The sequence below is a fragment of the Mercenaria mercenaria genome, chromosome 10 (assembly GCF_021730395.1).
Source record: "Mercenaria mercenaria strain notata chromosome 10, MADL_Memer_1, whole genome shotgun sequence".
Lineage (NCBI taxonomy): Eukaryota > Metazoa > Mollusca > Bivalvia > Venerida > Veneridae > Mercenaria > Mercenaria mercenaria.
This window is the reverse complement of record NC_069370.1, coordinates 53180384-53207724: the sequence shown is the minus strand read 5'-3', so window position 1 is coordinate 53207724 and position 27341 is coordinate 53180384. Positions and strand designations below refer to the sequence as shown.

Here is a 27341-nt window from a genome sequence, read left to right as displayed (position 1 = left end):
CTGAATGGCTGCTGGCAGAGCTGTGTATGAATGCACTAATGTGAAGGTAACGAATTTGAAGTACCAAAACTTTAACGTGAAATGCAAAAGGGGGATAATTAATAAAATATTGGTGCTAGAGCTGTGACCCTTGACGTGGGTGATGATGAGGAATAACTATTTTAAGTTTGAAACAAATCCATCAATTTATTACAGAGATAAAGTGCATCAAAACTTTAACCAAGGCGTGGACGCTGGACGCTAACACTGGGTTGAATTGGTTTGCTCTCCATATAGGCATTATGTTATGAATGCAGGTCTACATACACAAGTATTTTATATATTCAATTATGTTTATTACATTTGATGAGACTTTCATGCTTTTTAAGTAAATACATAAATTATTTGAGTGAAAGATGGGCATTGGTTGTCTTAAAATGGCTTTAACCAAAATTTCTAAGTTAAAAAGGGGCATAATTCTGACAAAATAAAAGCTAGAGTTATATAACTTGTCCTTTGATGTCACCTTGTGATGCGGAAGATATGTGAATTTGAATGCATTTGGTGTAGTACTTTTTGACTACCAACAAAGAGCTCTACTATCTGAATTTTTGTCGAGCCCGCTTGTGAAAGCAAAGACATACTTGTCCAAATGGCTGTTCGGTGTATGTTTGTGCCAGCGTGTGGATGTGCATCCGTCTGGATTTGTTTGTCCGGACCATAACTTTGAGATGCATGGAGCAATCTTGTTTATATTTGGCATGAATGTTAACCTCAGTGAGACGGAGTGTCATGTGCAAACCCTAGATTCCTATCTCGAAGGTCAAGGTCAGTTGGAGGTAAAAAGGTCATATCTGATCTTGTCCGGCCCATAACTTTAACAAGCATTGAGGAATCTTGTTTATATCTGGCATGAATGTTAAGGGTACTCGCCACAGTTGCTTATTATGTATATACGGCATGGACAGAATTTCTTTAAACTTTGTGTACTGACTGAGAATCAAGTTTAATCTGCCCTTGAAAATAGATTTTTTCAGTATTTTCCGACTTTCAAGGGCAGATAATTCATGACCAAGGCTGCGTACGTATGATTTGTTTGATTTCATATTTCTGTTTTTGATTTGATTCTCTGTCAGTAAACACAGTTTAAAGAAGAAATTCTGTCTGTAAGAAAATTTTGCCCAATGTCAATATAGGCACTGTGGCAAATGTCCTTAACTATTAACATGACAAAATAATACAGCAAAGTCTTGGCCTTTCCCATGGGCCGAATTTCTTTAAACCTTGTATACCGACCTCAAATGAAGTCTGAAACAGAAATATTAATTAAAATACAGAGTTTCCTTGCCTTGATCATGAATTATCTGTCCTTGAAAATTGGAATTTTTTAGTATTTTCTGATTGTCAAGGGCAGAAAATTCAAGATCAAGCCTGGGTACCTATGATTTTTAATACATATTTCCATTTTAAACATGACACTCAGTACACAAAGTTTAAAGAAATTCTGTCCACAGAAATTTTTTTTGCCTATATACACATACATTTGTATAAGCAACTGTGGCATTTACCCTTAACTTCAGTGAGACAGTGTCATGCGCAAACTCCAGGTTCCTATCTCAAAGGTCAAGGTCAATGTTGGAGGTCAAAGGTCAGATCTTGTCTGGCCCATAACTTTTGACATGCATTGAGGTATCTTGTCTAGATTTGGTATGAATGCTTAACTCAATGAGATGGACTGTATCTCCAAGGCCAAGGTCACAGTTTTGGGTCAAAAGAGGGTGTGGTTGGGGGGGGGGGGAGAGAGAAGCTCGACATGTTGCCCTTGTGCATCAAGTTTTTATACTTGAGTTAACAACCATACCAATTTTCAAGATAAAATAAAAACCAGCATTCTTTGAAAATTACATATTTTAATTTTGGAAATGTTAGAAAAGTACTGTACAGATATTTACAATAAATACAACCAAAGTTTCTATATAATATGCTCTAATTATGACAAAACATTAATAAAGAATGAGAATTTATTTATTTGGGTTTTACGGCGCACCAACACAGTATAGGTTATATGGCGCCAAACAGGACTACAAAGAATGAGAAAAAATACACACATCCATATTGTGTGTAAATACGAAAATATCTTAATATTTCAAGATTAAAAAACCCATTTACAGTATCGTATGGTATCATATGAGTAGGCAGATTTCATATAATTTATGCTAGATTTCACATATGTTTTACACTTTAAGCACGTGCTACTTACTATTTTAAGAAGAATTTTCTTGAACTTCTACTCGATAGAATTGATTAAATTTTGAGCATTAAAAATGACATCTGCAAAACCTTCCAACAAAATGAAATACTTATAAAAGAGAACAATTTCATAGCACTGCTATAACGTTTTATGTACTTAGGTAGTGAAGGATGAAAAATGACTTTTGTACAATTATATGCTAGGTAAAAATGACAAAGCCTTTCTTACTAACAATTATTTCCCTGTATAAAAATATATGTATAAAAATGTAAATGATATGTATACACTTTCTAAGATATGTAATGTACAAATATATACAACAATTGGTTCACATTAGAAATAAGGAATGTATTTTTTGTCTAGTTTTGTAGCATCAAACTGTATGATATCCTTCTGGCAGGAAAAAACATGACTGTGTTCGTAGGAATAAACTCAAAATACAGATCTTTTCTTTGTGTTCCTTTCATGAAAATGCTGCATGAGCCTTACATAATATATTATATCTCATGTGCATATTTCTTCCATTATTTACTGTGATGACATCTGGTCAAAACAGTATGACTGGTCCCAGTCTGTACTGCAAAGAGTTTGGTTTAAACAGATGGGTTTTTTCCCCTATGACACTGTACCCATACCATTTCTAGGCCACATTACTAGTTTTAGATCTATATGTTAAAAATTTGATCCGCATTCTGTTTAACAAACGATACATGACACAGTTCACAAACTGGGCAAAACTGCGATATGGACCTCAGTTCCACTCAGTATATCACTTTTGATCCATCTTGTCCAATTCGTAAACTTGCATAATATTATGTACCTAAATGCCATGTATTATTTGTTAAATACGAAATTCTACAGATCAAGGCTCTCTTAAAAACACCTGCGTTGCCTTTTCAGAAATCTTTCTAGAGAGCTTTTAAAATGTTGCTGCAGCACGTATAATTTTTACGTTGTGTATCATTAAAATTGACCAGATCTGCATTTATCTGCCCCTCTTAATATCTATCTAATAATGATCTTATTTCGGATTTTAGGAACAACAATACAGGATATAATTTAAGACTTAAGACTGATATGAAATTGTGAATGTCTGCATATATATAGATTGCTGAAGTCAGATCACTGTTACAAAATCAGCTTGGCTAATGTAACCATGGCAACAGTTGCCAACATAGATACTGATATTGCTGATGCTCCCTGCGCTTCAAATGATGGACAGTTGGCCCCTTGACACTCCATAGTTTCTGAAAAAAATATCAAAATATGCATGCTGATTTTTTTTTTCAAAATGAAATTATAACATTAAAGTTTTACTAATTAAGATGAAACATGATGTAATACATGATATAAATTGTAAAAATTCCAACAGATGGGCAATCCCTACTATTTAGAAGCAAGACTCAAGCTTTGAAGATCTATTCAAAGTCAGGAGAGTGACAAATTTTAAGGACTTATTATAGTACCGGTATCTATTTCAGTATATGTCAAACTTAAGTCTTTTACATATCACACTTTTTGTATTATCTATTACATTTAACAGCCAGTATTTAGGTGTAATAAACACTATTGAAAAAGAAAATAATAAAGTAACATTATAATAAGTAGGTAAGTCATTATCTGGTTATTTTAATAAATGGTTATCCATTAATTCTTCCATATGGTTAACTGAACAAACTATGCTGCATGTATTTCTCTATAGATGGATGACTATTTTTTATGGACACTGGTAAAACTGTATGTATATTTCTTTACTATGGTAGAATGGGATAAGCAGCAATTAATGTGCCACCTTTTTTTGCAAGTATTTCCTGACGATTGACAAGGAGCAGGCAAACTGAAAGCTTTGAAGTATTTGTTTTGACATTATACACATCAATGTAACCCTTATTCTTCAATAGGGGTTTGATACTTTTATTTCGCTTTCATTTTTATCAAATGTTGCTCAGTATAGCTATGGAGGATGCCGCATGTCCCACCAGACTACATCACAAAATTTAAATGCCGTATTTAGCCCTATAACAATCAGAAACTTACCAAAAAGCTCAATAATTGTTTGTCTGTTCTCTCCAATCCTGTTTCTTGCCACACAAAAATACTTTGTGTAATCATTGGCCTCCACATTCTTTATACGCAGCACATACCAAGCTTCTTGGAAACGCAGTGTTGTCGTGGCAATGAGCTTCGTTATTTCATATTTCTCATCGTCATTGAGTTGCATCAGCTGCGTGTTCCCCTCGCTTCTTGTTGGCTCCTTGTACCAAACTACCTCTGGCTCAGGATATCCTGTGAAAAGTATCAAACAATTAGTCAAAAGTTCACTTTAAGTAGCAAAAATGGCATGATTTTTTCTTTTGCAAACAAACTGTTTCAGAACAGATGCATATAGCAACAAGAAGAATTAGGTGAATAAAAGCACCATGACAGGCCAACATTGTTCATCTGAGGTTCACAAATTGCTTTAACAGTTCCAGTAGAGGGTCACACAAGGAAAATATCTGTGTAATTGTTTTGAAACAGGGCCAGTGTTTTCTGACAGGAAGATTTCCATCAGATATTAACTATGGGTCAGTAATAACAAGTTTTCCATTCTTGTACTATAAGGTAATTGCTACAGACATCCAATGATCCTAAAAGCTCACCAAGAGCACTGCATGATCAGGTGACTTAAAAGGGTAGATAATTAAAAATATTCAAAATTGCATGTTTTGTGCCATTAACTCCCACTTTATGGTATCCATCTTTATTTCCATGTTTTGTCAAAATCTCTTCAGTTCTAACTACTTATTTCAAACAATTAAAGTGTGACAGACAAAGTGAAGCTAAATGCTGATCACCAAAGGGCCACCCTTACAATACAAATTCCAGATAAAAATACTGTAAATTTTTAAAAACAAATACAGAATTACCTGAAACTCTACACTCGAGTTTAGCATCAAACTGTCTATTTTGCGCTTGGCCTACAGTGTCTTGCACAGCCATAGTCTCTGGCTTAAAGAAAACACTCAATGACACAAGATACAGATCTGGGGGACGTACTTGGTTGTCAGCTATACATTTATACAGGCCCCTGTCCTCCTTTGTGACATTTTTCAAAGGCAAGATGGTGTTCTGAAAGAAGGAAATTTTTACCTATATAATAAAATGTATATATGACAACTAATCCACTACAAGAGATCACAGAGTGATCTTGGCGCCCACCAATGTGCCATTTTTGAGTGTTCCAAATTTCAAGACTTACTGACTAGCTCAAGGTCAAATTTCATTTCCGTACAAAACACTTTGCATGTGGTCCAAATTCGAAAGCTGTAGCTTGAGAAATGTGAAAGTAGGTCACTAGATCAATTTCAAGGACGAAATGTGAAAGTAGGTCACCAGGTCAAAATCAAGGTCAAATTACACTTCAGAACACAAATTTATGCATGTGGTCCAAATTTAAAGCCTGTACCTTCAAAAATGTGGAAGTAGGTCACTAGGTCAGTGTCAAGAGTTTTGTTTGTTTCGGTACACAATCCTATGCATGTGGTCTAAATTTGAAGCCTGTAGCTACAGAAATGTGAAAGTAGGTCACTAGGTCAATCTTAAGGTCAAAGTTCATTTCGGTACACAAAACTATGCATGTGGTCCAAATTTGAAGGCTGCAGCTCGAGAAATGTGAAAGTAGGTCACTAGGTCAAAATCAAGGTCAAATTTTATTTCGGAACACAGAACTATGCATGTGTTCCAAATTTGAAGCCTGTAGCTACAGAAATGTGAAAGTAGGTCACTAGGTCAATGTAAAGGTCAAAGTTTGTTTCGGTACACAAAACTATGCATGTGGTCCAAATTTGAAGGCTGTAGCTTGAGAAATGTGAAAGTAGGTCAGTAGGTCAAAATCAAGGTTAAATTCCAATTCAGAACACAAAACTATGCATGTGGTCCAAATCTGAAGCCTGTACCTTCAAAAATGTGAAAGTAGGTCACTAGGTCAAAGTCAAGGTCAAAGTTTTTTTCAGTGCACAAAACTATGCAAGTGGTCCAAATTTGAAGGCTGTAGCTACAGAAATGTGAAAGTAGGTCACTAGGTCAAAATCAAGGTCAACTCATGTCAAGGTTCATCTTGCCACTCAAAACCATACATGTGGTCCAAATTTGAATGTTGTAGGTTATTGACAAGAAGATTTTAAAATCTTTTCCCTATATAAGTCTATATGAACCATGTGACCCCCCAGGGCGGGGCCATATTTGACCCTAGGGGGATAATTTGAACAAACTTGGTAGAGAACCACTAGATGATGCTACATTACAAATGCCAAAGCCCTAGGCTTTGTGGTTTGGACAAGAAGATTTTCAACGTTTTTCCCTATGTAAGTCTATGTAAACCATGTGACCCCCGGGGCGGAGCCATATTTGACCCTAGGGGGATAATTTGAACAATCTTAGTAGAAGACCACTAGATGATGTCATATACAAAATATCAAAGCCCTAGGCCCTGTGGTTTTGAACAAGAGGTTTTTCAAAGTTTTTCCCTATATAAGTCTATATAAACCATGTGACCCCCGGGGCGGGGCCATATTAGACCCCAAGGAAATATTTTGAATCATCTTGGTAGAGGACCACTAGATGATGCTTCATACCAAATATCAAAGCCCTAGGCTCTGTGGTTTTGGACAAGGAGATTTTCAAAGTTTTTCCCTATATAAATCTATGTAAATTATAGAAATAAACAAAGGGCCATAACTTACTAAGAAATTGTTGAACCAGTCTGATTTTCAGGGGGACACAACTAGGGTACCAATACATAATTCTGACAAAGTTTGGTCAAAATCCCCCAGGTAGTTTCTGAGGAGATGCGATAACGAGAAATTGTTAACGGACGGAAGGACGGACGGACGGACGGACGACGGACCACGGACGCAGAGTGATTTGAATAGCCCACCATCTGATGATGGTGGGCTAAAAATTTACCACACCACTTGTAAATGCACATGTCACAGCTGAAATTAATTTTTTTCCATGAAAAACTTCCTCAAATAACCGGTGGTACCGCAGCAGTAGACCAGCAAATGGCAATAAGATGATGGTGCTTTGAAACAAAAATTTCACCAAAACAGTGTATGAGACATAAATATGTATATCTAAGCCTGCTAAATTTCTAAAATGGACTGGTTCATCATTGAATTCGGGCAGTACCATTTATTATTCGAAGGGGTGTTCACTGAAAATGTACTGACTGAACAGCAAACAGTGAAGACTAAGATATGCAGGCTGATCTTGGTCTGCACTGGTTGCAAAGGCAAAATCAGTTGCCGCCAGCAGGCTGATCTTGGTCTGCACTGGTTGTAAAGGCAAAATCAGATGCCGCCAGCAGGCTGATCTTGGTCTGCACTGGTTGCAAAGGCAAAATCAGTTGCCGCCAGCAGGCTGATCTTGGTCTGCACTGGTTGCAAAGGCAAAATCAGTTGCCGCCAGCAGGCTGATCTTGGTCTGCACTGGTTGCAAAGGCAAAATCAGTTGCCATCAGCAGGCTGATCTTGGTCTGCACTGGTTGCAAAGGCAAAATCAGTTGCCACGAGCAGGCTAAAGGTTAAAATGTAGCAAGATAATTAACAAGAGCAGTAGTCTTATGACAGCATGCCTGACTTATCAAAGATATGTCAGTAATTTAAAAATGGATTTTCTATCTAAAATATATAATACATGTAGGTATACTGTCCAAATTCATGTAAGATTTATGGGACTTTACGCAGTGATCTTATTCAATCACATCCAACTGCTGTTTAAAGTTTCAACCAAGTATCTGCATTAATTTAGTCAAGATTTAAGTTCACCTACCCTAAGCTGAGCCCCATCTATTCCAGGTAGAAGACCTCCATCTGACCTGACCCAAGTAATATTTGGTTTAGGCACACCTGTAGCTGTACATTCTAAATTGTGTGAGTGACCAACATCTAACTGTAACACAGCCACATTCTTGCTGGTAATTGTCGGTGGTACTGGAAAGAAAATATATACATTTTGTCTTTAACACAATATTTTATTCAGCCACACAGACTCTTATAATGAGCTTTAAAACTAAAATGGATGACTTGTAAATGAAAATTTCAATGCTACGTACGATTAACACCATATCTATCAGAATGAATATTATAAAGTTTTAAGAGTAGAATAACAAGATCTTGTCAATGTATCTAAACCATCATTTTCTATGGGCACACATTGCTATAAACAAACATTTATCAACTTCTGGAAAGTAGAAGTCAGCAAAAACAGATTTGAAGGAGAAAGTCAGTGACACAGTGACCAGCGATATCAAAGTCCAACTTGGCTGCATCTGTTATCCTGAATATTTGTTTTTAGTTCTAGGTGATAAAATTGATTAATTTAAGTTGGTGCAGTTTCCAGCAATACTGACCTAGACTGGTTAATGGGGGGATGAATATAATGATACCTGCCACAGACTCGACTAGAGGTCTGTTGTTTCATCCATTCCAGGTTACTAAGGGCCTTTATGCAATTACCGGCCAATTTACCAATGCTAAACTTTTACCTTTGACCACTCACATATTACATTTAGCACAAGTCTTTACTTGTACTAAATGTTATATAGAAAAGACCTTCAATTGCATGATACATACCTTGTACGATAAGATGTCCTATTTTTGAAGGCCAAGAGGCTGAGCCGTCACCTCGGATCTGAATATAGCATTTGTAGTACCCATAATCCACCACTTCTAGACAATTTATCACCAACATGTAAGTTATACGCTTGTTGAATTCACGTTTCACTATCTCATACTTCTTTGAGCCTTCCTTACACACTTTGTTCTCCACAAATATGTTTTCATCACTGGTAATGATTTCACCACCAGATTTAGAATCTAAAAATGTCCAGATTACCTGAAAGAAAAGCAGTCAATATACAGATGACCAATAAGTATAGGGATTATAGTCCTTGTTACATGGAGTAAACTAGAGCTATTGATAAAGGTGATTATAAAAGTCCCAAATGTTGCTTTGATACGGGGAAAAGTAAAACGTTGTGATCAAAATCTTTGACCTTCAAGAGTAACCTTGACCTTGAACCTTGTGATCTGGGTTATAAATGCACTCTCCATTTCAACTTAATGGGGTCAACATTAATGCTTGTTTTATGAAAATGCTCCCAGTGAGTTAGAAGATGAACTGAAAATAAATCCAAGCTATCTGACAGCTGTTGCTGTTCTATGAAAATCTTTCAAGGAGTTTACATATATGGAGTGGAGAAAAAGTTAAGCTATTTGATCTTTGACCAAGTGTGACCTTGACCACGGACCTAGCAACCTTGGTTTTGCACTCTGCATGTTGTGTTGGTCACTCAGGTTAAAAATTAATGTTTTTATGAAAACTTCTAAGCGGTTAAATGGACTATTTGGAGCAGACAAAAAGTTAAGCTAATTGACCTTTTGCCTATAAATGTGACCTTTGACCTAGAAACCTGAAACATGCACTCTACATGTCATCTTGATGAGGTTGATCAATAACTGAAAAAAAAAATCTTATGAAAGTCTCCCCAGTTGTTAAGAACAAACATAGCAGGGAGACCAATGGGAAGACATGCACAACTCCAACATAGCCCATTGGCACATAATTTTGAATCTAGGGGTATAATAATTAATTAAAAGAATAAGGAAGTTACCTACCTATAATAACTGTTAAACAATATAAGGATCGAAGGATATATAATATCAAGAGCTTATAGGTGCCAGGACTTCCAACTTTTAACATCTTCAACGGTTACATTGTACAGTTTTTCATATTAAATATAAAATTATAGGTTTTATAAATTGTTACCATTAAATGTACAATGACAAATTTTAATCTTTGCAGAAACTCACTTATTATCTAAAACAGTACTAGAACATATTAATAAGATAAATATGCTGTGGTTTCTAAAAATTGATATTTGTTCTAAAAATTGATATTTGTAACAATATTATTGCTCACGCCAGATGTTATGAAATATTTTACTCACTGTGTGTCCATCCTGCTTGTTGACCACAGTGCAGTTGAGTTTAGCTTGTCCACCTTGTGACGTAACTTCGGGAATGATTTCATCGACAATCTCTGGGTCCTGCTGACACCATACTGTCAATCAAATACAAACAATATGAACAGTTTAGTCTTTTGTTTAACACACTGTCCTCATTTTCAGTAGTACTCCACATGAATACTAAAACTGTCACAGGAGTGACTCATACCCCCACCATACGGTCTTGTCACAGAAGAATGGCAACCATAAGAAATCTTAAAAATACTTAAGTCTTTGGAGTACTTCATCCTGGGCTTCCACATATAAGTAATACTAGTATAATACCAGTATAGTAATACTAGTAAATATAAAAAAATCTCTAATATTAGAGATACACTAAAAGTGAATACAAAAAAATGTCTTACGACCCATGTCACCACAGAAAAATGTATTTACTTTTTACATAGGACTTATAATAAAAAAGTTAGAATAATACCTAAAATATTGAAAATCTAAAAATAGGATTTCTAAAAATAGACTAATTCCTGGAATTTAAGGGGAAGAAACTCAGTACAAAAGTTAAAAAAAAAGTTACTTCTCTTTGGCTCTAAGCCAATCAGAATGAGATATACCGGTAGTGAAAATACATCAAAATTAACCTTAAATTCTAGGTAAAAGGGGACACAGTTCAAGAAAAAATGGTGTCAGAGTTATGCACCTTGTGTCACATGATGTGGGTGATGAGGTGGAACATCTATTTTAAGTTTGAATCAAATCCATTCAGTAGTAACTGAGATATAGTGAAAATACATCAAAATTAACCTTAAATTCTAAGTAAAAAGGGGGCATAATTCATGAAAAATTGGTGTCAGAGTTATGCACCTTGTGTCACATGATGTGGGTGATGAGGTGGAACATCTATTTTAAGTTTGAATCAAATCCATTTTGTTATAACTGAGATATAGTGAAAATACATCAAAATCAACCTTAAATTTAAAGTAAAAGGGGACATAATTCGTAACAAATTTATGTCAGAGTTAAGCACCTTATGTCACATGATCTGGGTGATGAGGTGGAACAACTATTTTAAGTTTGAATCAAATCCATTTAGTAATAACTGAGATATAGTGAAAATACAACAAAATTAACCTTAAATTCTAAGTAAAAGGGGGCATAATTCATGAAAACTTGGTGTCAGAGTTATGCACCTTGTGTCACATGATGTGGGCACATGATGTGGGTGATGAGGTGGAACATCTATTTCAAGTTTGAATCAAATCCATTCAGTAGTAACTGAGATATAGTGAAAATATATCAAAATCAACCTTAAATTCTAACTAAAAAGGGGCATAATTCATAAAAAAATTGGTGTCAGAGTTATGCACCTTGTGTCACATGATGTGGGTGATGAGGTGGAACATCTATTTTAAGTTTGAATCAAATCCATTTAGTAATAACTGAGATATAGTGAAAATACAACAAAATTAACCTTAAATTCTAAGTAAAAGGGGACATAATTCATGAAAACTTGGTGTCAGAGTTATGCACCTTGTGTCACATGATGTGGGTGATAAGATGGAACATGTATTTTAAGTTTGAATCAAATCCATTTGGTAATAACTGAGATAATAGATTTCGGGACGGGACGGGACGCGACGTGACAGAACTGACTCCTATATACCCCCCCCACCCTCAAACATGTTTGGTGGGGGTATAATAATATGAGGCTGCATTCATAACCTAAATTTTTTTAACCCTTTTCATGCTGGACACGACTAATTCTGCCTTTGCGACCAGTGCAGATCATGATCAGCCTGCACATCATGACATGCACTGTTTGCCATTAATTAAGTCAGTATCTTTTTGGTAATGCACCCCTTTTAATACAGTTAATGATACTGTCCAAATTGAAAGATACACAAGTTCATTATAGAAATTTAGCAAGGTAATTAAGGGTTAAAGATATTTATATATACAGTAAAACACTGACTGCTTAATGTAAAAATGGACTGAGCAAAATGCTTGAATAGTCATCCATGAGTTCAAGGGATCAAAACATTTTAGAAAATATAGATGCATATGTAGTTTTACTAGACTTGGTAAATCTAGACCATCATACCCTGTTTTTGACAATATTAATTTGTGATCTAAGTTATAAACTGCTGATTATTTCAATGAATTTCAGTGCAATTTATGATCTTTACTATTCAACTGATTTTGTTTGTGTAGAGCGGAAGTTTAATAACTTACTAAAGAATTCCATTAGCAATTGATTTTATTGGACTGTGCAAACCAAACTATCTAAAGATGTTCAAAGACTATTTCCATTTACAGTACATCACCAGTCAGGGGTGTAACTGTTTCAAGTTATCGCAGTTTATAACCCATTTGAGTTATTGCTTATATTTTCATAACTTGTTTCAGTTATCATAAAATATTACAAAGCCCTCCTGTGCCAATTCCTCATTTTGAATGTGACTAATGCAATTATTTCCTGAATCCTTGAACTCTTTATCTTTCCAGCTATGCAGTAAATTTTTTTACGCAAGGCTGATAAAGATTTACGCAAAAAGTTTAAAGCTATAAAAATCTTAGCATCCCATTATACTTATCAGGTCATGATCAGACTAAAAGAGAATTTGATTAACCACAGATTGCTACTTATTTCACTGTATAGGTCACTTTGTGAGAACAGCAAAAGGACTTTTTTTGAATAACTTACCTGAGTTAACTTATATTTTATAACTTATACAGGTTATAAAATGCTTGAAAAAATAACTGAAATAGGCTACATAACTTAACTGACTGATCACTACATGGTTAAACAAGAGCTGTCCGTAAGACAGCCAAGCTCGACTATTCGAAATATTGTCACAGAAGCAGGAAATTATTACCCAAAATGTTAAATATCAAAAGAGTTTTAAGTTCGAAAGGGGACATAATTTGACCAAAATACATATCAGAGTTATGGGACTTGGTGCTATTAACTAGTTTTATAACCCCGAAGAAACATATTAAGTTTCAATTCAATATCTGCATTAGTTTTGGGGATAGTAACTTGCATGTAAAACTTTAACCAGAATTTTCTAAGTCCAAAAGGGGGCATAATTTGCTCAAAATACATGTTAAGAGTTATGGAACTTGACCCAGTGAGGTTGGTAATTGACCTAGAAAAAGAATAAATAAGTTTCAAAGCTATATGCCTTTTGGTAATAGCTGTATGTACTTGCACGCAAAACTTTAACCAGGATTTTCTAAGTCCAAAAAGGGGCATAATTTGCCCAAAATACATGTCAGAGTTATAGGACTTGGTGCTATCAACTAGTTTTATAACCCCGAAGACACATGTGAAGTTTCAATTTAATATCTGTAGTAGTTTTGGAGATAGTTACTTGCATGTAAAACTTTAACCAGGATCTTCTAAGTCCAAATGGGGGCATAATTTGGCCAAAATACATGTCAGAGTTATGGGACTTGACCCAGGGAGGTAGGTAATTGATCTAGAAAAAGAAAAATAAGTTTCAAATCTATATGCCTTTTAGTAATAGCTGTATGTACTTGCACGCAAAACTTTAACCAGAATTTTCTAAGTCAAAAAGGGGGCATAATTTGCCCAAAATAAAGGTCAGAGTTATGGAACTTGGTGCTATCAACTAGTTTTATAACCCCGAAGACACATGTGAAGTTTCAATTCAATATCTGCATTAGTTTTGGAGATAGTAACTTGCATGTAAAACTTTAACCAGAATTTTCTAAGTCCAAAAGGGGGCATAATTTGGCCAAAATACATGTCAGAGTTATGGGACTTGACCCAGTGAGGTAGGTAATTGATTTAGAAAAAGAAAAAATAAGTTTTAAATCTATATGCCTTTTAGTAATAGCTGTATGTACTTGCACGCAAAACTTTAACCAGAATTTTCTAAGTCCAAAAGGGGGCATAATTTGGCCAAAATAAAGGTCAGAGTTATGGGACTTGGTGCTATCAACTAGTTTTATAACCCCGAAGACACATGTGAAGTTTCAATTCAATATCTACATTAGTTTTGGAGATAGTAACTTGCATGTAAAACTTTAACCAGAATTTTCTAAGTCCAAAAGGGGCATAATTTGCTCAAAATACATGTTAGAGTTATGGAACTTGACCCAGTGAGGTTGGTAATTGACCTAGAAAAAGAATAAATAAGTTTCAAAGCTATATGCCTTTAAATGATAGCTGTATGTACTTGCATGCAAAAACTTAACCAAGGTGTGACGCCGACGCCGACGCCAGGGTGAGTAGAATAGCTAGACTATTCTTCGAATAGTCGAGCTAAAAATACAGCTTGCATTTTCTTGTATCTTGCTGATATGATCAAGAACTTGCAACTTCTGTACTAACAATTTTCCTTTAAATAGATATTCTCACAATGTCTTATATTTGGACTTGCAAAATCACAGCTTGAAATTAAATGATATATAATTAAAGTAGTCAAGTGTTGAAACAGTCTTCGGATTCAAATCAGCACTGGCCGCATTGATGTTTACATCATAATAATTGCAGTACCCAGTTATATAAATAATCAGTATTGATTGTTGGGCTGTACATTGTAGATGTACTCATCTTTTTTATTTTATCTTGTTTTTAACCTTACTAACATCTTCTCTTTTGCACAAAAGTTTATGTGTATATACATATTGTCATTAGGGAATTTAAGGAGTTAGGTTTTTGCACCTTCCTTTATAGAAATGGCTAGGGGTCCAGTAATCAATATACATGTTCGTATTATGTACTGTATTACAAGTGTATAAAGTAGGTCCTACAAAGCATTTGCTGGTAAACGTTATGGTTAGTTGTCATAAAGTTGCTGTTATCACTATTTTTGTAAATATTTTATTTATAATCAGCTCTCACTCAGGTTCAGAAGCATATATACTCACGAATATGAAATTTTAACAGCAATTTCGGGTAGTCACCGTTATTTATTTACGGAAGCAGTAAAATGAATTCAATAATTCATGAGCACAATCCATGTCTTAAATACTACAGAAAACATTAAGTTTATTATTTTAATTCGATCATGAGTACAGAGAAAAAAACAAGAATTTGACAAAAGCTTCCCACTACAGCGTACAAAACTGATATTTATTGTTTATCGAATTTTCAATCGTATTTCCCCCACCCCCATCAGGACTAAATAATTATAAATACTTATGTTTTTGTCATTACAATGTATTTCAAACGACAAGAAAAATACAAGAGCAAACTTTTGAAATTATATCTCCCAATTTTAAAGATAAAACATAGTCTCCTCTTTGTAAATACCGATCTCAGTATTCATATTGATCACCGGACCTCTAGACAGCCCTGTTCGGGTTGTCTAGAGGTCCGGTAACCGTTATGAAATTTAAGCACTAACTGGACCTAGTCGGGAATGAAAATCCCCCCCCCTCGAGACGGTGAACGTCTGTATATAGTTATTCGTCTTTGTTGTCTGCATATACTGAGGCAACTTTTTCGATGTTTTCCGGATCCGGTTTATGGCCAGTCCGTAGACTAGTTGTCTGCATGAACAACTGTGCACCCCAAATCAGTCACAAAAATTAGTGAACGGTTGTGCCAACATGATTCTTTTATTTCATTTTTGATAATGAAAACTGTATATGCAACTGAAAAACACTTTTTAAACAGTAAGGAAGTGTAAAGATCGTCAAGTTTCTGCGTGGAGTGCAAACAAACAAACAAATCCTAAAACCAGTGTGAGAACGCGGCTAATGATGTCAGTGTCACACCGGCTTCTTGTACATTTTGCAAGGTATGATATTCGCTGTAACAGGTATTATGACCCTAAATGTAAACTACAGTTTCGAGCAAAGTTTCACTTTCTTTTGAGTGGTGAATAGTTTCTATGTAAGCGGATATACAGTGCTTATGTCCAGATATATGGTACTGCCATATATATTTAGGACTATAATTCATATCAGCATAGGAAACCAGAGTCTTTTATTTTTTCTAACCTCCCATGCAATTGGCGATAATGTATAAACAGTAAACGTTAGACATTATCATAAATGACGGTGGATGGTGTTAGCAACTTAGCATGAGTTAATTGTCACAATATTATGTGGGAAGTGGCTATTCCTACGGTCCCGTAAGAATAGCCTCACAGGCTATTCCTACGGCTCTCCCGTAAGAATAGTGAAATAGCCCGCAGGTGGCTATTCCTACGGCTCTAAAGACAGTTTGTATGTCCACCTTGTATTGCATTGTACTGAATTAATTCAACTGGTATATTTTCGAACAAATTGTTTACTTTTCAGTTTCACACCCAGGGCACCCCCTCCCAATAATTTGACCAATTAAGCTAATTCTCTTAACAATCTTTTGACAACGAGTCAATTTTAGCTGTGTCCTGCAGTTTTGTAGTTGTTTTTGAGGTTTTAACAACCACTTTTTAGAAAAAAAAAACAAACAAAAAAAACGTTGTTTAACATTTTATGGAACTGGGTTTGTTATAGGTCTGCTGACTTTCAAAATGTACGCCGCCCTAGCTCCCCACTCTAAAAATGCTTCCTACGTGCCTGACAAGCGCCTGGATTCTTCCTCTAGTACCAGAAAGACTGGAAAATCATCAAATGACACATTTTCCTGTCAATGTTATGTTAAGCATTTTCACACACAATATGTAGCTGTCCGGCAATAATAGCCTTAATGCATGAATATTTTATCACCACCCGAAAGAAAATGCACCTACCTTCCAATCAAAATTTAACAGTGACTTAATGATAATGAACATGTAATGGAGGCCAAATGTAAGTGATATTAGAAAACTTATTTTTCCTTGAAAAGATCAAATTTTTATGCAGCTTCTTTAAGCCACGTCCTTTAACAAGTGCATGTACTTATTTCACATCTGCCAAATAAGTATCTATTGTGAAATTGGCGAATTCACCCAGATTATCCCATTTTCAATAAAAACATGAAAATGTACTCAGAATGTGAAACCCCTTATCTAATGCATTGTTTTATAAGAAGACTTATAATATTTTCTACATGTTCACAAGCACAGGCAGTAATTGTGGTCTAAACTGAAGTAAAACTCTTAAAAAGAAACTTTGAAAAATTAAACAAATTCCTTGAAAAACAGTACAAACTATTATCTGATGAATTGTTCTTCCACCACTATAAACCATTTATCTACCTGGTACTAACAACATACCGGTAATTATTGGTTTTTAACCGATATTTGCGCTAAGTTCAGTGATTTGAATATTACTTCCTTTTCTTTAAATCAATGTAAAATAGCACTTACATATCTTAAAGACAATTATCTCTAAGTGAACTGAAAAAATAAGGCAATTAATTTGGATGGCAAGATATGGGAACCACAAACTGTGGTTTGAAATGAAATGATAATAATTTTTACCAAAGTGCTCCATGTAATCTTTATGACTTAATTTTGCATGTCGATGACCATCAGGCAAAATCAACGTACACCTGTATATACTTTTCGTTTCTAATTAATACTTAGTATAAGTATTTTTTTCTTGAAAATTGGCATGCACACGTAGAAATATATACTTAATAAAAGCTTAAAAGGATTTTAAAAAGTATTCAACACTTTAGATTTTATGTCTTGATTTTGCCTTTTACTTGAGATTTCTTCGCATATAAATTCTGTCCAAATCAACACCCTCAAACGTTTTTCGTGAATAAAAGCTTAAAATGATTCTTTAAAAAATCATCACTTTAAATTTTATATCTTGATTTTGCCTGTCATTTAAAATTTCTGCGTATACAGTAGAATCTGGCGAAATCAACACCCGTATACGTTTTTCGTTTCAAAACCACCTTATATATAACAATTTTTTCTTGAAAATTGACATGCAAAGTTCTCTCTCGATGTGATACTAAAAGGTAAACAATTTGTTCGAAAATATACCATTTAAATTAAGTCCGTACAATGCAGTTCAAGTATGTTTTCCGTGACTATTTGATATACGACATTGTGTCTGAAATCATTAGTCCTCCACCTCTGATAATTCATGTGGGGAAGTTGGCAGTTACTTGCGGAGAACAGGTTTGTACTGGTACAGAACCCAGGAACACTGGTTAGGTTAACTGCCCGCCGTTACATGACTGAAATACTGTTGAAAAACGGCGTTAAACCCAAAACAAACAAATCAAGATTGACATACAAACTGTCTTTAGAGCCGTAGGAATAGCCACCTGCGGGCTATTTCACTACGGGAGAGCCGTAGGAATAGCCTGTGAGGCTATTCCTACGGGACCGTAGGAATAGCCACTTCCTATTATGTGCGCCATTTTTACTTGACATGGGGAAAATACCTGTGCCAAGAAGCAGAGTGACGACGGCAGCGTCGATCCAGTAGAACTTCAACATGGCCAAAGTTGACCTACAGCGGCAAATTTCGTTGAAAGTACAAAAATATTACTTCATAGGATCGGAATATTATAAAAGTCTACTATCAAAATTCCCAAAATTCATTTCCGGAATTTTCAACTTGTTTGTGTCACCTGTATCACGTGACTTCAGGTAAAAATATCTGTAACAAGAATGCATTTTAAACGAAATATTTTCGTCAGCGGCGTGTACGATATCCAACGGTCATCTTTCACTGAAATATTTTATCTATTTATTTCAATGTTATTTACCAAATATATTAATTGAGTTGCATACAGTACAGTATACTCAGTAGAGCTACTAAAGACTACTGGTTGAGGACCACCAAATCCGGACGACCACCAAACCAGACAGTTTTGTAGCTGCTAAATTTTGCTGTATTTTTAACAATCTTTTATAAGTCAAACACACATTTGATTTTTTAATAATGATGTGGAATTATATCTGACAAAAATAACTTATTGAGGAGGAAATTTCATTTTTTTGATTTCGTCATCCATACTGAAGCATAAAACTATCATGGGGGATTTGGAAATCCGCACTGAATTTCTTACTATCATACAGCAGTTTTCCAAACAAAAAAATCTGAATAAAATTTATATCTTTCAGGCTAATAATGAATACTTTGACTCGTTTTCACATCACATAGCAAAATGTCATCAGGACAGAGGTTCCCATAAGTTGTAAAAAAAACTGTCCAGATATATGGTACTGCCAAGCAGTGAAAGTAAGTAGTTTAGTTGACCCTACATTCGGCCCTGGAAAGGGCATTAATCATTCGTTAGGGGTAAACAAATTAAGTCTTCTTCTTGAGGGTGCACCTAACTATGTTTATGTGAAATTTTACAGTTGTAATGAAGGAAATGAAAGAGAAAATGGCGAAGAACCTCTAAAAGTGGCCGGTTGGTGGCCCCGACCAGTACAGTTCATTCATAACCAAATGTGATTGAATAACAGTTGATTTTTAATTATCTTAAAGGTAGTTACACTAGCTTTTGGATCGATTTTTTTCTATAATGTAGAAACTGATTAAACTTCAGAATATATTTTAAAAATCAGCAATTAAAAAATGATAGGGTCGTGTGCTTGACTTTTTGCTAGACTGATTTGAAAAATTTGGACCTCACGCAATTGTTCGTAATGGGAGTCTATCTATGGGAAAATCACAACTTTATAAACATTTTCGCCAACAGAAATTTTTCTGTAATGTAGATTTTAATGAAACTTCTCACAGTCGCAAATAAACATATGGCCTATAACGTAGTGAAACAAAATGTTTAGGTCCTTTGCTTATTTTTTTTTTATTATTATTATTATTTTTTTTTTTTTAGATATTTGACGATGATTAAAGCGATCCGCACATTTCAAGCTATTTTTTTTTTTTTTTGACATTATTTTGAATTATTTAACGTGTCAGATGTTTTTAATATCATTATTTAACTTTAGAAAAATCAGTGACATTGCCATTGTAATAAAGGTACATACAGGTTGCCATTAATTCATATAAAATGATTTTCATTTTCGTACGCCGAATCCAGGCTTTATTGTACGTTTTCTGGATAAATGCCACTACTTCTGGTTTACTTCTGGTTTATCAAACGCGCAGTATTACCTTAAAAAATAATATCCAGTTTTTAGCTCACCAGCGCACAAAGTGCTCAAGATGAGCTATTGTGACCTGTCATTGTCAGGCGTCCGTCCGCGTCCGTCGTCCGTCGACATTTGCCTTGTGAACACTCTAGAGGCCACAGTTGTAATCCAATATCTATGAAACTTGGTCAGAATGTTTGTATTGATGATCTCTAGGTCAGATTCGAAACTGGGTTATGTGGGGTCAAAAACTAGGTCAGTAGGCCAGATCAAAGGAAAAGCTTGTTAATACTCTAGAGGCCACAGTTGTGACTCAATCTTTATGAAACCTGGTCAGAATGTTTATCTTGATGATTTCTAAATTAATTTTAAATCTGGATGATGTGGGATTAAAAACTAGATCACCCGGTCAGATCAAAAGAAAAGCTTGTGAACACTCTAGAGGTCACAGTTGTAACCCAATCTTTATGAAACTTGGTCAGAATGTTTATCTTGATAATTTCTAGAAAAATTTGAAACTGGGTCATGTGGGGTCTAAAACTAGGTCAATAGACCAGATCAAAGGAAAATTTTGTTAACACTCTAGAGTCCACGGTTTAAGTTTGAAACTCATGAGAATTGGTCAGAATGTTTGTCTTTATGGCCTCTACATTAAGTTTGAATCTGGGTCATTTGGGGTCAAAAACTAGGTCACCCAGTCAAATTGAAGGAAAAACTTGTTAACACTCTAGAGGCCACAGTTGTGACCCTATCTTTATGAAACTTGGTCAGAATATTTATCTTGACAATCTCTAGGTCAAGTTCGAAACTGTCTTATGTGGGGTCAAAAACTAGGTCAGAAAGCCAGTTTACGGAAAATCTTGTTAACTCTCTAGAGACCACAATTTAAGTTTGAAACTCATGAGAATCGCTCAGGATGTTTGTCTTGATGACCTCTAGGCCAAGTTTGAATCTGGATCATGTGGGGTCAAAAATAGGTCACCAGTTCAAATCAAAGTTAAAACTTGTTAACACTTTAGAGGTCACATTTGTGAAACTTGGATAGAATGTTTGTCTTGATGATCTCTAGGTCAAGTTTGAAACTGGGTCATGTGGGATCAAAAACTTGGTCAGTAGGCCAGATCAACTCTGGTGAGCGACAGAGGGCCATCATGGCCCTCTTGTTTGTGTTAGGTGTATACGGTGGGTACTGTTTAAAACCCAATGCTAAGTACTGTTAATACACATAACCTGTTAATTTTATGTTTACATAAACTATATGAAGTAATTGTCCATGTTTATTTTAAATATGAAATTTGGATCTTATATACCTCTAAAGTATTTTTTTCTCAGAATTTCTTCTTTCAGATTGTTTGCATTGCGGAAGCGAGCGACCCCTTTGTTCTTAATAAGTTACAAAATCATCTAAGATTCTCATGCCATTCCTAAACAAGCTTGCAATTGTGGTATTGTAAAAATTCGTTTCTCTGTAGATCACCTGTACCCACTCCCAGCAAACCAATGACGCCATTTTTGGTTGTAAGGACGTCTTTCTGTGACATATTTTTGACGTTTTTTTGTTCAGCGGTTGCTGATTTTGAAAGGTGCGTTCATGTCTTTTTAAAGACGTTTTTTTATGTTGTTGTTTTTGACAAATATGTCTTTGCATTGTCCAAAGAGCTATAAAAAGAAATAGTATAGTATTTTATACTTCTTTGCATTGTCTTTAAGAGATATTTTTTGGACAAAAATATTATAATAACTGGCGACTTAAATTTCCATCTTGATAACCCGGCAGATCGTGACACGACCAGATTTATGAGTATTTTGCAGTCTTGTGGAATGTCACAACTTGTGCATGAACCCACCCATGTTCGCGGCCACACACTCGATGTGGTGATTACGAGGGATTCAGACAAAACTGTTCAAATATAGAAGTAAGAGACCCAGGATTATCAGACGGCACTGGGAAAACTACGAAAGATCACTTTGCAGTAACTTTTAATGCGGCCTCGACAAAACCTGTGCCAGTGCAAAAAAGGGTGTCTTTTCGGAGACGGCGCTGTATTGATATTTGAGTCATTCAAATCTGTTTTAATGGCATCTGAAACCCTTTAAAATAGTGTACAATGTACCGACGCTGAAGAGATAGTAGAGGCATATACCACTGGACTCTCGATGCTGATTGATAAGCATGCACCATTACAAACAAAAACGATAACGCAAAGACCTACATGCCCGTGGTACACGGAAGAACTTCCCGACGCCAAACACACCAGACGAAAACTTGAATGGAAATGGCGTACTAGCAGACTTGAAATTAATCATGATATATACAGAAACCAGTGTGCTGTTACGAACAAATGCTACGAAAAGCTAGAATTGATAACTTCCCGGACAAAGTTTCATCCTGTGGACGGGACAAACCAGTTTGTTTAAGATCAACAAGCATCTATTGGACGGACCTAGCGAGGTTTCTCTGCTCTCGGGTAAAACATCGCAGGCCCTTGCACAGGAATTTAGTGATTTCTTTATTGAAAAAGTTGAAGGCATTCGGAACAATATAACATCACAAATTCAATCAAATTCAAACACAGATGATAAAGAAACGGAAACGCAATCGAACACTGATATTAGCCGCTTAACGACCTTCAGTCCAGCATCAGAAGAAGAAGTCAAAAAGCTTATTAACAGTTCACCATACATCATGTGATCTCGACCCAATTCCTACTTGGCTTTTAAAATCATGCACAGCCGAACTATCACCAATTCGAACAAAAATAGTGAACTTAATTATCATTGGAAACTTCAACCGTACCAAAATCTTTCAAAAGCTGTCGTATACGACCTCTCTTGAAGAAACAAAATCTTGATGAAAATATGTTGAAGAACTACAGACCAGTGTCAAATTTACCATATGTTTCCAAAATTGTAGAAAAAGTGATCAACTCTCGCATTGCGGAACATTTGACACGAAATAATCTGCACGAAGAGCATCAGTCAGCATACAGGAAATTCCATTCAACCGAGACGGCCTTAGTGAAAGTACAAAATGATATCATCGAATGCCTGGACTAAGGTGAGGTCTCTATACTAGTGCTACTTGATTTGTCAGCAGCTTTTGATACAATAGACCAAGCAACATTGTTATACCGTCTTGAACATCATTTCGGAATTGCTGATAAACCTCTCTCTTGGATGGAATCATATCTCACTGATCGTTATCAAACGGTGTGTATAGATGGGAAACTATTAAAACTAGTCCAGATGCATTTCAGTGTTCCCCAGGGTTCAGTACTAGGACCCAAATTTTACACCATGTACACGAAGCCTGCAAAAAGACATGGACTTAAACATCATTTTTATGCTGACGATTCGCAATTATACCTATCGTTCAAACCAACAAATAAGCAATCTCAAACTGACACAATATATATCGTGTTGAAGCATGTCTTCAGGAAATTGTGTCATGGATGCACAGCAACATGCTCAAGCTAAATACAGATAAGACGGAAGTGATAGTTTTCGCCTCAAACAAAACTGCTTATTTAGTTGAAAACGTCACAATTACTGTTGGCGACTCTGAAATAAAACCATCGTCCTGTGTTAGGAACCTTGGGGCAATGCTTGACGCGAGATTAGACATGGAACAGCACATAAACTCGGTATCCAGATCGTGTTATGGTCAGATCAGACAAATTTGTCACATAAGAAAAGATCTAACAACTGACGCAACAAAATCTTTAGTAAACTCCCTAGTAACATCATGGATGGACTATTGTAACGTGCTGCTGCATGGAATACCAAAAACAAATCTTAAAAGACTGCAGCACGTTCAAAACACAGCCGCCCGCCTCATCACAAAATCGTCCCGCAATGACCATGTTACTCCTGTCCTGAAAGATCTCCACTGGCTACCTGTAGAGTACAGAATCAAATTCAAAATCCTAACACTTACCTATGAAACATTTCATAACAAAAGCCCAGTATATATAAAGAAACTGCTGAATGTGTACCAACTAAAACGAGACTTGCGATCCCAGAATGGTTCACTAAGACTGGAGTTACCTACGAACATTCGAACAGCAACTTATGGTGACAGACGTTTTGAAACAGCCGCTGCAAAGCTTTGGAACGCACTCCCTCCAGGAATAAGGGATTCAACATCATTGTGTTCATTTAAAACATCACTGAAAACACACTTTTTCATTCAAGAATATGGAAGATAATTTTTTAGATGACTGGACGAAGTCTCACACTTGTAAAAATGGAACTCTGATATTGAAGTGGGTGGTATTTCTTTCTAATACAGTATATGATGGCACCATTAACCGGGGGGTTCGAACCTCTATATGCAGCTCGTCTGGGCGTACCAGATGCTTTAAGCACTGGTATTGGCAATAGGGGTAAAATGACGTCAAGGGGAGGGGTGCAGTCATGACTGTTAGTTACAATAAGACTATAATTATTATCATTATCATTATTAATATTGTTATAATAACTATTTTCTGTTATTATGTACAACGCCATTGAATATATCATTTATATAAATATGTGTTTAATCAAGTTATTCAGTTTCAGTTTTAATTTTAATATTGCATATGCCATGTTTTTGTGTTTTTCCTACATATCCTTTAATATGAATATGAATATGTCATTATCATGAAGCAGTAGTTTGCAATTTTATGTTAGAAGGGTCGTGACACTGAATCTATTAAACCATAGTTTTGTTTCTGTTTTTAACTACTTATAGAACTGGATCATGAATATTAATGTCGTATTTTAAAAGTAATTTATATAGATATAGTATTTTATCCGTTAGCATGAAAAAAAATCTCTATCACATGTTTGGTGTGGTGGCAGTGAATAAACCCAGTATCGGTATTGCGCTAGTGAAATAACATTCGGACATTGACGCCGTTTCATGTATAGAAGACGTTGATGGAACCGACTTCATCTGTAAAGGGCAAGAATTAGCGAAGAAAAGAAGACATTTCGATATTGTAACAGAAAACTATTAACGTTATCAAAAGAAAATTTTATCTGTGTCTTTCCACAATAGATTTATCAAATTTGTTGAATAAAAAGATAAATTCTAGACAGAGCCTCGATTTGTTTTTATAAATTCAGTATTGTAATAGTATGTACTAGTATATAGTAACTTGATCCAGCAAGCCTGGAAGAGTTGTGTGCCCTTCACCTATATAATGTAATGCATGCTTTATCTGGGCCTCACTTGAGTTTAGCAAGGAACTACTACACATTAAATATACCTAGTTAGAGCACAATCGTTGTCGTTCTATATATTACTCCATCATTGTAACATAACATGGTGTCAGAAATGAGGAATTATTGAACTCACAGCCAAAGGATAAGAACTTTTTAACTTTATGTGCATATTGCATGGATTATTCCGTATGAATTATTTGAAACCGGATTAAATTAATTTGTGTATCTCAGTGGTATTCCAACGCCGCACATGGACTGGAACTGTAGCAATATGCCTGAGGCATGGAGAAAATTCCAAGAACACTGTGAACATAAATATTTAAAGGGCCTCTAGTTGAAAAAGAAGAAACTGTACACATTACATATTTGTTACTATGGATGGGAGAAAAAGGCCGAGATATCTATGGGACATTAAGTTTGTCAGCCGATGACAAGAAACACTTAAAGCCAATATGTGAGGCAGTTAAGGTACACCTGCAACCAAAACTAAACACTGTGTTTGCTCGGTACAATTTCTATCATGAAGTACAAGGGGAAAATACATTTGAGGAATTTATTAAAAAGTTGAGACTGTTTGCAACAGACTGCAATTTTTATGACAAAGACGATAGGGTAGTTTTCGGAGTCAAATCATTAAGAATGAGAGAAAAACTGATAAATGAGGGTGACAAATTGACACTTGATAAAGCAGTGGAAATATGACAATCTTTAGAATATGCCCAGGAGCAACTTCGTGAGATGAACCAAACAAAGGCCACAGGATCCACTGTCAATGCAGTCAGAGCTAGGAGGAACACACAGGAGCGACGGGATACTGGTCACAACTCCTCAGGCCAGCTAACTGGTCATAATACCTCTGGCTAGGGGGTAAGGAATGGTAGGATGGGCGTCAAGGAAGACACCACCAGTGAAAGACGTCACAGCTATCCGAACTGTGGTAAAAAAAAACACGGAATAACTCAGTTCTGCCCTGCAAAAGGGAAACAGTGCTTTAAAGGTAAAAAATGGAACCATTTTGGACTAATGTGTAGATCTAATGTTCATGAAATCTGTGAGGACAGCACAGATAGTGAACATGTATTTGTTGACAGTGTTGAATCCAAAGTAACAAATGGGCAGGTATTTGCAGAGATAGAGGTTGGTCCTACTAAACAATGTGTAAAATTCAAAATTGATACCGGCAGTAATGTAAACATTTTACCATTTACTGTATTTCAGAGTCTAGGCACCAAGTCAGTCCTTGAAAAGTCAAAAACGAGGTTACCTGCATATAAACGGGAGTGAACTGGAGTTAAGGGGATGTTTAACACTCCAATGCATACACCCAGGGTTAGGACATAAGATGAATGTTCATTTCCATTAGTAGATACCACGTCACCTCTATTGTTTGGGCTCCAGTCCAGCATTGACTTTGGTTTAAATGAGCTTACATATTCAGTAGAATCCAAGACCTATCAGGTACCTTTCACAAAAAAGTTAGTACTTGAAGAGCATATAAAAGTTTTTCAGGGCATAGGACTCTTCCCTGGAGAATGCACTATTCACATTGACCACCCCGTAACACCGGTAGTCCACCCACCCCGTAAAATCCCTGTAGCATTACAAGATAGAGTCAAACAGGAGTTGGACAGAATGGAAACTTTAGGTGTTGTTGCCAAGGTTAACGAACCTATTGATTGGGTAAGCTCCATGGTTGTGGCAGAGAAACGCCAGGGACATATAAGAATATGTTTTGACCCAAGGGACCTAAACAAAGCCATTCTCTCTCTTCATTATCCTATGAGAACCCTAGACGACATTCTGTCGCAACTAGCAGAGGCCAAATATTAAACAAAGCTTGACGCAAGATCAGGTTATTGGGCATTCTAACACGACCAGCAAATAACCTACATATATGTAGAGCAAAATCTATCTCGGGTTA

General features: G+C 35.7%; 1 protein-coding gene across 1 annotated transcript; it reads right to left on the bottom strand.

Moving 5' to 3' along the window:
* Positions 1–1869: 1869 nt before the first annotated feature.
* Positions 1870–18743, bottom strand: LOC123561548 (lachesin-like). Its single transcript, XM_045354002.2, has 7 exons — positions 18547–18743; positions 10224–10336; positions 8848–9109; positions 8045–8205; positions 5140–5341; positions 4268–4516; positions 1870–3477 (listed from the first exon to the last, which is right to left on the bottom strand). The coding sequence occupies exons 1-7, from the start codon at positions 18599–18601 to the stop codon at positions 3359–3361; spliced, it is 1161 nt and encodes a 386-aa protein (XP_045209937.2). The 5' UTR covers positions 18602–18743; the 3' UTR covers positions 1870–3358.
* Positions 18744–27341: the final 8598 nt, after the last annotated feature.